The 12,542-nt window shown below is 37.0% G+C and overlaps 1 protein-coding gene across 4 annotated transcripts in view; it reads right to left on the bottom strand.

Annotated features, from left to right (window-relative positions):
- Window positions 1-12,542, bottom strand: part of SNX6 (sorting nexin 6) — a 51,392-nt gene that overhangs the window by 26,839 nt on the left and 12,011 nt on the right. For 3 of the 4 annotated variants that reach the window (XM_087422672.1, XM_087422683.1, XM_087422677.1), the window contains 5 exons: window positions 11,830-11,934; window positions 11,075-11,185; window positions 8,923-9,044; window positions 6,911-7,034; window positions 1,082-1,177 (listed from right to left, as the gene is read on the bottom strand). In XM_087422672.1, the coding sequence (XP_087278798.1) occupies window positions 1,082-1,177; window positions 6,911-7,034; window positions 8,923-9,044; window positions 11,075-11,185; window positions 11,830-11,934 (558 nt within the window). Of the gene's footprint in view, window positions 1-1,081; window positions 1,178-6,910; window positions 7,035-7,673; window positions 7,800-8,922; window positions 9,045-11,074; window positions 11,186-11,829; window positions 11,935-12,542 lie in introns of those variants that run through there. The other variant, XM_087422692.1, reaches the window with a different exon arrangement.

The following is a 12,542-nucleotide window of genomic DNA, read 5'->3' as shown; positions in this document are numbered from 1 at the left end:
CTTACTAGAAAGTAGCCATAGCACATGCACTGTTAACATATCACTTGACCTGTCTCTGAAAAATCAAAGTACAAATCAAATAAATAGTACTTCACACCTAAGTTTTATTGTAGACATTATCTATAAAAACAGGCAACAATGACAAACCAGCATTATTTATCTCTTTTTTAGTATTTGCTTGATAATGTAATATAAACATTTTTCTCATATTTTAATGGTAAAAATTTTCAGATAAATCAATTCTTGTACCAATTTTAGAACATCATTAAGAAAAATTTAAGTGTTATTTAGGTAAATAGTTAACTTTGTAAGTATTTTCACACATATTATCTCATTTAATCTTTCCAACAATCCTGTGAGGTAGGTGATATATTAACCTCATTTTGAAAATGGGAAAAGAGATTCAGAGAAAGAGTCTTTACCCAAGGTCATGTAGCTACTAGGAGATAAAACCAAAACCTCAACTGAGCTTTTCTAACTCCAAATCTGAACCAGGTTTCCCCTAACATTTGTAAGGCCAAGGCCAAGCGTACAAATGGAGGCAGTCCGTCTTCTTGCACCACCCTGCAGCTCTCTAAGGCACCCAGAGGGACCTCATGTGCATGTGGCTGGACATTCCATCCTGCACACTGATCTTCTCCCCGTCCCTTCCCTCTCCCCAGCTGCCCCACGGTCACCCCTTGACCACCCATGGAGGATATACACCAGTGGCACAGTCTACCCTCTGGAGGATGAGCTCAGGGAAGAAGCCCACGCAGGACCTGGAATGAAGCTTGGGAGCTGGGTAGGGCAATATGGTGTTTTAGATATCTGAAGCATGGTCCGGTTTGGAGGGAAGGGGGTGGGGGTTCCAGGTGGGCAAATCCCCTTGGACCTGAGAGCTCTCACCCCTTGAAGAAGGACACTCTCTAAAGAGTGGAACCCAGCGCAGGGTGCCCAGTTTCCCAGGCCTAAGGATTCTACTGCCCAAACTTCTCTTACTCCAATACAACCTTCTGCACACCTGAAATCTCGATCTATCTCCCTCTTAAAAAAAGTAAATTCTCAAACCAATACCTCTGTTAATCAAGTAAAATCTTACCTTTACTCCTGAAACAATTACTCCATCTGCTGATTTAACCATGTTTTTAAAGAAATCTTCAAGTTTCTCTTTTTTATTTTTCCCTCGCACACTCAACTGAAAGGAAGGTAAATTTAAGTTAGCATTTTTTTTAGATTACAAATGGAAAGCAGTGCTTTCTCTATTCTCTGACATCAAAATGGCAAACTCCAAAGGATCCGAGTTTTTAAACTTAATAAAGTGGCAATTTCATCATGCGTATCCGTGATTTTCAAACTTTAGGGCATTAAAGAGGAGTGTGGCCTCACTCCCCAAGATTCAGATTCAGTGGATCTACAATAAGGTCTAGATATCTCAAATTTTACAAGCATATTTCCTAACTCTATTGCAAGAAGCCCCCTCACTATACTTTGTCAAACACTACTATGTAATATAAAGACAACAAAAATTTTAACTGGGGAGTTTCTTTAAACATGTGAAATTGATTGGAGTACAATATACCATCATGTGATTCTGTAAAAGCTCTGAAAATACATTCTGCAAATTCTCCATGCTGAACTCATCCAAGTATCATCTCTTGTCCTGTTTTGGAGTCAACAACTTACAGTACAAGGGATATCAAGATGGCTCTGAATGGCATGAATGGTTATCTAAACGCAAAACTGAGAAGCAGCTAACTCTGACTCTACCACTTGGTGCCCCATATCACAGTGCCCTGTAAAGGAACATCCCATCTAATTTCCTTATCTATTGCCATGGCTTCAATGCTCACCTTCACGTAAACGACTCACAGATCGCTATCATCACACCTAAGCTTTTTCCTGAAACTTAGATCCTATTTCCAATTGCCTAAATCATAACCTTGCATGGAGATCCTGCTAACCTCGCATTAGATGTGCCTAAAACAGTACTCATAATCTAATCTCCAAATTTTTCCTCTTTCCAGTTCCTCAAATTCACGGCCCCTCCATCCAACCAACCAGTCTCTCGGACTCCCACATGTTTCCTAAAACCCCACAGCTCTCATTAAAATCTTGAAATAATCTACAACTTCTTCCTTTCTCTCAAAGCTCAAATTCTATCAGCAAATGTCTGAAATTTGTCCCTTTCCATTCCCACTGTCCTAGCAGAAGTCCTCATCATCTCTTGCCTAGACTACTACATTGGTCTACTAGTTAATACTCCTCATCTCATCAATCCAATCCATTCGGCTGCTTGGGATGACTTTCCAAAATCAAATTTTGAGCATCTCTTCCTTACTCAATAACTTTACAGAGTTTCACAATGTTCAGAAAATGAAGGCCAATATCCTTAGCATGGTATTCAAGACTTTCAACAATCTGGTTCAACTTACCTTTCCATCCACCACCCTGTCCCCAGAGTCCTATGTTTCAAATAATTTTCAAAAGAAGCTCAAAACTATTAGGTTCTCTGTATCTGAAATAGTATCTCCCCTCTCACCAAAAATTCTGTTCAGACTTAATTAAACATCCAAATTAAAGGGCATCTTTTTATGAAATCCTTCCAAACTCCCAGTTAGAATTCACCGCTTTTTTTTTTTTTTTTTTTTTTGGTGAGGAAGATCAGCCCTGAGCTAACATCCATGCTAATCCTCCTCTTTTTGCTGAGGAAGACCGGCTCTGAGCTAACATCTATTGCCAATCCTCCTCCTTTTTTCTCCCCAAAGCCCCACTAGATAGTTGTATGTCATAGTTGCACATCCTCCTAGTTGCTGTATGTGGGACACGGCCTCAGCATGGCTGGAGAAGCGGTGCATCAGTGCACGCCCGGGATCCTAACCCGGGCCGCCGGTTGCGGAGCGCGTGCACTTAACTGTTAAGCCACGGGGTCGGCCCCTCACTGCTCTATCTTTAGGCCTCCCAATGCACTCTGGTTTGTTTTTTATACTACATTTTTATTAATTCACTCACTTAACAAACCATTAATGAATGTCTATTACAGTCAGGCACTGTGCTGGGAATATAAAGATGATTAAGAGGTGGTCCCTACTCTTAAATAACTTATGGTACAGAGGAGGATACAGAGAAGTAAGCATATGATTAAATACAGTGTGAGGAGTATAATGTTAGAGGTATTCACAGGACACTAGGGGAGCATCCAAGGAATTTAATACAGACTTAGGGGGTGAGAAAGATTAGGCTGGAGGATGAATAACTAGTTGGGGGTTGCTTCAATAACCCAGGCAAGAATTATGAAAGTCAGAACTAATCTTTAGGTCTGGCAATGGAAGGAAGTGGACACCTTCCTAATACAGTAAGAGAATAAAACAGACAGGATTTGGTGACTCCTCAAAGGAACAGGGAATAGGAGTAGGCATGGGTAATTTTCAGGTTTTAAGGAACTTGGAGGTGGTGATACCTTCTTTTTTTTTTTTTTTAAAGATTTTATTTATTTTTCCCCCCAAAGCCCCAGTAGATAGTTGTACGTCACAGCTGCACATCCTTCTAGTTGCTGTATGTGGGACTCGGCCTCAGGATGGACGGAGAAGTGGTGCCTCGGTGCACGCCCGGGATCCGAACCCCGGCCACCAGCATCGGAGCGCACGCACTTAACCACCAAGCCACAGGGCCGGCCCCGGTGATACCTTCTTTGAGATGGAGAATATAAAAGGAGGCACAGGTTTAAAGAAGAGTTCAGCTGAGGGTAAAATGCCAAGAGGACAACTAAATGGAGCTTTTCAGGAGGCTGTTTAATAAATATGGCTGGGACTCAAGAGTGATCTAGATTTATAAGTTAAGAGCATATTAGAGTATCTGAAGCCACAGGAGTAGATCAGATCACTTAGGGAGAATTTATAAAATTAGAAGTCTAGAGGAACTTCTAGACTCCTAGAGAACTCAATGCGGAACCTTGGAAAGATCAGATTTAAATGAATGGAGATATGGAGGGAAAAGCCCATGAAGGAGACTGGGAAGGGGCCACAGAGTTAAGAGGAAAACTCAGAAGAGATCCCAAAGATCCAGAAGTACATGGGATCCAGCATAGCTAGAAAGATATCTTAGTCAAAATGGAAAGGCATGATGTAATAGAACATATTAATAGAATAAAGGACAAAAACCACAAGATCATCTCAATAGATGTACTTTTTCATGATAAAAACATTTTTTTCATGACAAAAACACTCAACAAACTAGGAATAGAAGGGAACTTCTTCAACCTGATAAAGATTATCTATGAAAAACCCACAGCTAACATCATACTAAATAAAGAGTAAAATAGTGAATGCTTCCCTCTTAAGATTAGGACAAAACAAGGATGTCTGCACTTGTCTTTTCTATGAAACACTGCACTGGAGGCTCTAGTCAGGGCAGTTAGATGAGAAAAAGAAATAGAAGACATCCAGATTGGACAAGAAGAAGCAAAATAAAAAACCCAACAAACAAAACAAAAGAAAGCTAATAAATGAGTGTGGCTGCCAAGGTGGTTAAAGGCTGTGGAGGATATAAGAAGTTCATGGATTTGATTTCTGATTGGCTTCCACTTTCCTGAGAATAAGGTCATTATCTATCAAGAGGAACCGCTGCAAGTTGAAATTAGCTTTTACGGAAAATGGGAGAGAGCTGTCTAAAGTCATAACCTTGTTATAAATGATGGAGCAGGGACTCTAGGCTAGATGACAGAGGTAAAGACAAAAAGGCTGCTAACAGGGTCAAAATGAAGGAAAGGTCAAGTGTCTAGATGTATCAGTGAGTCAAAGAACAACTATAATGGAAATAGGGAAAAAAAAAGCTATAAGGACGGAAGGCTACTTTTGGGGTCTATAATACTAGGGTTTAAGAACTCAGAGGTCAAGCAGGTCAGCATCATGGCAAGGTCCTGCATGTGGCCACTGATGAGGTAGCAAGAATGAATGGAGGCTCAAGTGTTACATAGGTTAAATATTTAATCTACTGTTAAGTAGACTCAGACTATACCTACTGGAAACAGAGAAGGTGCACAGCTACATTAAGTAAAGCAATACTAAAGGCAATCACTCCTTGCAGCAGTGGCCATTTCTCATGCAACTACAGCTGGAACAAGCTTTCTAGACCTCCCGTATGCCCCAACGGCCTTTTTAGACTTCAAGACACCCTGGCCCTACTTCAAAAGCTCATCAATCCTGTGACCCTCTGAAACTTAGATAATAGACCAGCACATACAGATTTCTTTTCTAGCAACACTGAACTGAGAAAAGATCTGAGAAACAGCATTACAAACAAGATTGAGAAAAACCTTTTAATTTTGAGCCCATAATCTTCTACAACCTGTTAAAACACTTACTATTAAAGAATATTTGCAAAACATTTTCCAGTCCATCTTTTTAGGCTTTCTCCAAAACACCATTTGCTGATATTAAGAGTTTATTATAATGCATCATCATCATTATCTCTATTAAGCATATATTAGTTTGTAAGGAAGAAAAAGAAATCTACCTTAGTGGGAGAAAACTTAGGAAATCCTAAGATTTCTGAAAGCAATTGATAAAGCTGATCTAAATATTTAGTAATTTTTCACTTATTATTTTAACAAATATTTATTTTGTATCTTAAACTGCCAGGCACTATCCTAAAATAGTGATGATACAGTGGTGAAAAATTGAAGTCTTACTCTCAGAGAGCTTACATTTTAGTAGAGGGAACTAGATAATGAATATATAAACAAATTTTAAAAATACAGATACGTAATTTCTGATAGTACTAAGGGCTGTGGCAATGAGATAGAGTACTCGGAGCGCAAGGCTACTCTAGCTCAATGGCCTTGTACTCAGATCACCATGCCTCACTTTATACCTATGCTGCTCTACCAAATTATTACTGAGGCTTTAGCCCAGGCCATAAATAAGGCCCAGCAAAAACAAACTTAAAGGTAAAAAAGTGATGACAGCATTCTGTCACGTGTTCTTTCACAATCTTACTTATGAATCATTTTCAGCTTCTTATAATTCATGATATAGCCAGCATTCTTTACAATTTCTAGTTATAAATGACCATATGCCAGTACCACATACCACATTTATGCTTGTGAAAGTACCCATCCTTAAAATGCTCTATTTCTGTGATCTTAAATTACTGCATACCCTTTTAAAAATTTTCATTTTCTCTACTGTTAGACTCAGGACATTATTATTGTCATATCTACTAAAACCAAACCAGAAGGGCAAATTTATATACACAAAATTATTTGACCTTGATGCTAACTTGTAAGCAAACAAGAACCACGCTACATTTGTTTTCTGCCAAAATTATGAGTTTATTTTGTCATCCAAATATAGATCCCAAGATCCGTATCACCCATCCACTATAAGTTTTTTTGCCAGCACCATGAATGAAGAAATCTTTAAAGTTCCACCACCTCAATCTCTCTTTTTGCACTATAAGGGAGTTTTCAGGCAGGAAGAGAGGGAGGAAAATTAGGAGCGATCAGCACTGAAGAAGGTCAGTTAAACAGATCAAGAGTCACTATTAACCCAAAAACAATATGGAATTCTTTAGCTCAAGCACCTCCCTAAGGAACAGTCTTAGGGAGGAATTCTCCATGAGGCTTGAGAAGACTCCAAACTCAAATTCAGGAAATACTAATCAATTTGATAACCCTATTTCTTAAGAAGTTCACAATTCAGGATGAAAATCAATGTCCCATGTTATAACATGATTTACCATCATTTCTTTAATTAATCTACTCAAGTTTTACTGAAATACTGCATTACCACTGAAAAAGCGTCATTTTTAAACTGCCTTGAAAAATAAGAACATTATAAAAAGGCCTTAAGCCTTTTCTAACTACTCCCTGCCTTTTCCAATGACTCTAAAAATAAACCTCAATCACTGCTTTAATCAATTCAATACTCACATCTTGATTATATTCCAAGAAGACATGGAAATTTAAATCTTTTCTCAAAATCGGATGTGCTGCCACACGACACAGGAACACTTCATGCATTGCAACAGTCTTCTTGAATATTGCCAAATATTCACTAGAAACAATATACAAAATTAAAGGTAAAACACCGTATCAACTAGAAAAGCATCTGCAACAATTTCTTCAGTAAATACTTTTTGAATTATTCCAAATGCAAAATTAGAGGTACAAAGATATAATCCATAAACAAAGGTTTTAGTTGAACTGGTTAACAAAGTATATAAAACCCAGCTCTGAGAAGACCTCATGCTAGTTAATAGTATTTATATTTAAATGTTAATATTTTTAGGTTTTATGAACCTTTCTTCTGATGCAAATTGATGTTAAAGTAACTATAGGGGTGTGTGTTTTCAACTCCAGAGAAAGTATACTACAAATTATTTGACACAATCTTAATGATTCAATCTCTAGATAAGCACTGCTTTTAAACACCTTAGCACAAAAAATACCAAAACCCAAACCTCAGTAAGCATATTTTCATCTAATGACCCAAACACACAAGAAACAAACACACCATGGAGAGACTGAGTTTTGCCATTACACTGAAGAACTGTGTTTAAAATATTTTAATATCATCAGTGAATCATAGCGATCATATAGTAGTAACAAATGTCAGTTTGGAAAAGAAAACACTCAAGGAAAAGGCCCAACATTCTTGCTTCAACTACGTGCAAGGAGGATAAGTTTTACATACCAGAAAACCAGCAGGACCAATGTTGGGAGAAGTTTGATCTCTGTGAGGGTAGTCATTCAGTGAAGACAAAAAAGAAGGATGCAGAGGATGGAGGTAGCAGTAGAATAAACCCAAGGTTCTCTGTTATCCAACCCCTAACCAGACCACAAAAGAGTCATGATCAGGGCCACTGGAAAACCACAGATTCTTCAATATTCATCTGCTCTGCTAATTTCCAGTTTTCAGTCTTATAAACTGTAAGTATACACCTGTCTGCTATCAGACTACTGCTCGCACCCAGCACTGACAGAATTCTTAAAATATCTGTCACCTTATACTTTGACAAAGAAGACCTACTTTGCTAATTTATCTTGTCAAGAGAGTTTAGCATTCTCAAGAAGAGTCTAGTAGCAGTGTGAATATATGCTTGAAAACTGAAGTAAGTGGAAGAGGAGAAAAGGAAATGCATGAAGGGAGAAATGACCAGAAAGAGTGATGATAATGCAAGGAAAATTCTTTCCTTGTACAATTCTCAAAATACAGAGAAACAATACATGGCAAATCCAAAATTACTTCACACGTTTAATAAAAGGGGAAAAATTCTGCATGTTCAGCAATTACAATAAAAATGAAATAGAAATCATCTCAATTTTTTTCAAGGATTTCATACATTTCTAGTATATATGAAACTAATAATCATTTAATGAAAAATATTTTAAAACTATTCTCACTTTACTTTGCTCCTACTCTTTTCCCTTCAGCCAGAAGCAATAGGCAGAGAAAAGAGGAGGGGGAAATTACACACACACACACCCCACATACATTTTTCTTTAAAGAAAACAGAATGTATGCAAAGAGTTGCTCAGCGCATATTTCTAAGAGAAACAGAAGTTTTGGTAGTATGCACGTGTTGAAAGAAGAGAACTAGGTTGGTAATGACTAAGGCCTTGTAAGTAAATTAAAAAAAACAATTTACATTCTGCTTTAAAAAGACATTTCCCTTTCTACTATTTTTTATAAACTTCTGGATCCTTCATTTTCAATTTTCAGAGTCTATTTAAAAGATTAATTTAAAGATTTTTACAACGCAATTATTCCATAATTTTCCTGTAGGCTCTGATCATGATCATTAACACTGGTTGTGTGGCTTAAACCTGCATCTTTCAGAAAGGGTCACTATGGTGAAATGATTAAAAGGATGGGATATCAGAGAGCACAAAAAAAGGCATTAAAACAAGCACAATTAACAACAACAAAAAAAGTCACATACGCTTCCAGTTCCTGTTTCATTTTTGTGAATTCTTCCTTCGTCATGGACCCTTCTCCTTCTCCAAGCTTCTGTAGTTTTTCCCTTGAAGCATCAAAATCAGGTCTTGGTGGTGCTGGTGGGATCTATAACAGAACCAAATCACTAATTTTAAAGACTATTTAATTGTTTGCCGCAGTTGTACTACTGCCACCATAAAAGACTGTCTCTGTGAGAGCTAAACATATCCTGAATGAACCAGGCACCAGGAATATCCCAAGTCACATTAGAGAATTTGATTAGGTCTAGAAATTAAGATCCTTCAGGTGCTTTACATTAAAGAAGAAATACAGCTGAGCAATATTTCCTGGTATTAGGACAGTAGTTCCCAAACATAAATCTGCAGATTCCTATGTGGCAACCTAGAGTCCTCAAATGTACATGCACATTAAGTTCTGACCATATATTAAATGAGTATGTATAGCAAATAAGCATACCATTTTTCAAAAGTATGCAGATAGCATGATTAAATACATTTTTTTTTATATTAATGAATTCGTAGGAGCTTTACGCTACTGTGTTTTTTAAAATTAATGGATGCTAATAATAAGATCCAGCAAGGGATGTTAAAAAGGGTTTCTCGATTGGAGGAGAGTACCAGAAGTAGAAAGCACTGACTTAAAAACAAGACAATACGACAGAGATTAATGACTAACCTCATTCTATTCACCCACAGTAAAGGAGTAAGTAAGCACTTATCTTAAATAAAAATATAAGATCTAGCAGAGACATGTCACTCTAGGGAAGGACATAAGAAAAAAATTTATCGTAGGAGGAAGGGGCTACAAGTAAGAACTGTTAAGGGGAAATGATGGAAAGTAAAGAGAGCAAGTAAGACAAGAGGGAAAAAAGCTAAGTAGGGGGGAAAAGTTAAATGAGAAGGACTACAAGAAAAGGGTTACACCAAGGAAGGCAATAGGGAACAAAGCATCACGTATAGTTCAGAACATTCACTGACGCCCGCACACAGAGTCTACTATGTGCAGGCATGAGGCAGAGCAATGGGCATATAAAGATAGATAAGAGGGTCATGGTCTTTGAGGAGTGTTTAGCCTATGGAAGGAGAAAGTAGTAAGAAAATGCCATCAGACAAGAAGATGAAGAAAAAAAGGTGAAAATAGGATGAGAAGAGAAGGAGCTTCCAGGTTGGTGAACACAATGACATGCCAGGAGGAGGAAGGCGGTGCGCCTGGAGAGGGCATGAAAGCTCTGCGCCAACCGCCCTCCCCATACCTTGTCTATGCATCTCTTCCATTTGGCTGCTCCTGAGTTGTATCCTTTATATAAACCAGTAATAGTGGGAAAAAAAAAAGAAAAGAATGCACTGCCAGCTGTCCACCAAACTGAGCTGTAGAAAGAAAAAGCAGCACGGGGCCAGCCCGGTGGCGTGGTGATTAAGTTCGCACACTCCACTTTGGCAGCCCAGGGTTCGCAGGTTCGGATCCCGGGCACGGACCTAAGCACTGCTTATCAAGCCATGCTGTGGCCGGCATCCCACATATAAAAATAGAGGAAGATGGGGACAGATGTTAGCCTAGGGCCAATCTTCCTTAGCAGAAAGAGGAGGATTGGCAATGAGATGTTAGCTCAGGACTAATCTTCCTCATCGAAAAGAAAAGAAAAGAAAAAGAAGCAAATGACTGAGAAGGAGTGACCACAAGTATGAAGATGGAATCAGGTCAGGATGATTTCAAGGAAATCAAATGAAACTAAGTTTCAGAAATCTGAATGTGGTCAACAGGTGAGGCGCAACATCTGGTGCACATTTAGATTAGATAACCTCTTAAGGAGCCCTCCAACTCTAAAGATCTGTCTACCTAAGGGGTCAGAACCAGGATGGTTTGTAACATCCCTTAATTAACCCATAGGACAAGCCCTTTTCAATTCTAATAAATAGTAAGAATTTAAGTTTAAATGAGGGAGCAGAACATACCTATATTCCCACGCTCCCAAACAAGACAACTCAGGATGAAAGGTTTTAGCCAATTATGTTTTATAACTGGCAATTTTTAAAAATTACATCAGTTCACTAAAAATGCTTAACAAGATTTCAACACATAATAAAGTATCTAAAAAGCTCCTAAACATGGGATTAAAATGGAACCTCAACACTTACAATGTAACCTGCATAGTCTTCATTTTCAACGAAGGAATCGTGAAGCCAGATAAATTCCTCATGTTGTCGAACAACAGAAAACTCATTTTGTTTAAAATTTGGCAATGAACTCTGCAAAGATAAAGATTCTCTCGAATAAAAATCAAAATCACACTAAAAAGCTTTTAATAAACATTTTATATTTTATTTTTTTAAATTAGTCTCATATGAAAGATCATCAGTACTCTTAAACTCTATTATGAAAACCCTGAGACACTCAGACAAAATTACCTTGTGATCTCTGAGAAATAGGTTGACAGCCTCTTATTATATTGCACCGCTACCATTATTTAAAAGTTATCCTATTGATATACATATATCAAGCTCAACTATTTAAACAAAGGAAAATAGATCCGCAATTTGAAAATGTGCCTGAGAACGGAAATCTAAAGAGAAAATTATTTGTAAGACAGTAATTTGATTAACTGAAGGAACACAAAATTGAAAGTAACAAGAATGGTAAAAGATTACTAAAAGTCTACAGAAAATTATATTTGCATTATGCCTAGATTCTATGATTAATTCTTAAGTGTCAATCTTTAAAAAGTACCAGAAGAAACTTTTTTAAAAAGTTTTTTTTAAATAGTAGCAATGAATTATAAACTATAATAGTTTCTAATTATGTTCAAAACCAAAGTTCCAGTCAATATATTATTACAAATGTAACATTATTACAATAAATAGCTAAAATAATACAAACACAAAATCACATTTACCTTTGTGTGAACAGTGAATTTTACTTTATCTCTCTCACTAAGAGCATCAGAAATGTCCACCTGCAGAGCAGCATCACTTTGAAGATCTACGTTTATTGCTTTAAGCTAGAAAAAGAAAATAATACCTTAATGAAAATTCTGAGCTTTTACATAATTTCATTCTTCTCCAAGACAATAACGCAATGCAAAAACAAAACTAAACTAAAATAACAAAAGAATCTTAAATCTAAAAAAGTACTGAAGTTCGTTTAATCTACATATACATATTTTGGGGCAGGTGCTTTGGGTATGTTATTATCTTAACCAATTTTCATTCTACACCATTCAACTATACTTTGCTTCGAATGAGTCAATGTGCTAACCATGATTCATTATAGTTTCACCCAAAAAGTAAACTATTTTCCAAGAAGATGGTCCATTAAAGTTCAAGGGTTCTAAAATTAAGGAATCTATCTACCTTTAAGAACAAGAAAAATAATAAAAAGAATACTGGCCAATAATTTTAACTCTATTGCTTATTTTAATTCAGGAACATACAATGAAACTACTAAATATACTCAAATATGTCACATAAATGTAAAGTGCTAAGAAAAATGCTAACATATAGTAAATACTCAATAACTCCTGTGATAGCAATTAAATTTCACATTTTACTCTATAAGCTTTAATACACTCAAAGAACTGAATATGTTCCCTATTTAGTGCTTCCATTT

Source organism: Ceratotherium simum, chromosome 3, assembly GCF_057802395.1.
Source record: "Ceratotherium simum simum isolate JZ-2026a chromosome 3, ASM5780239v1, whole genome shotgun sequence".
Taxonomy (NCBI): Eukaryota; Metazoa; Chordata; class Mammalia; order Perissodactyla; family Rhinocerotidae; genus Ceratotherium; species Ceratotherium simum.
The sequence above is the reverse complement of the archived record's forward strand: the minus strand, read 5'-3'. Positions and strand labels throughout refer to the sequence as shown.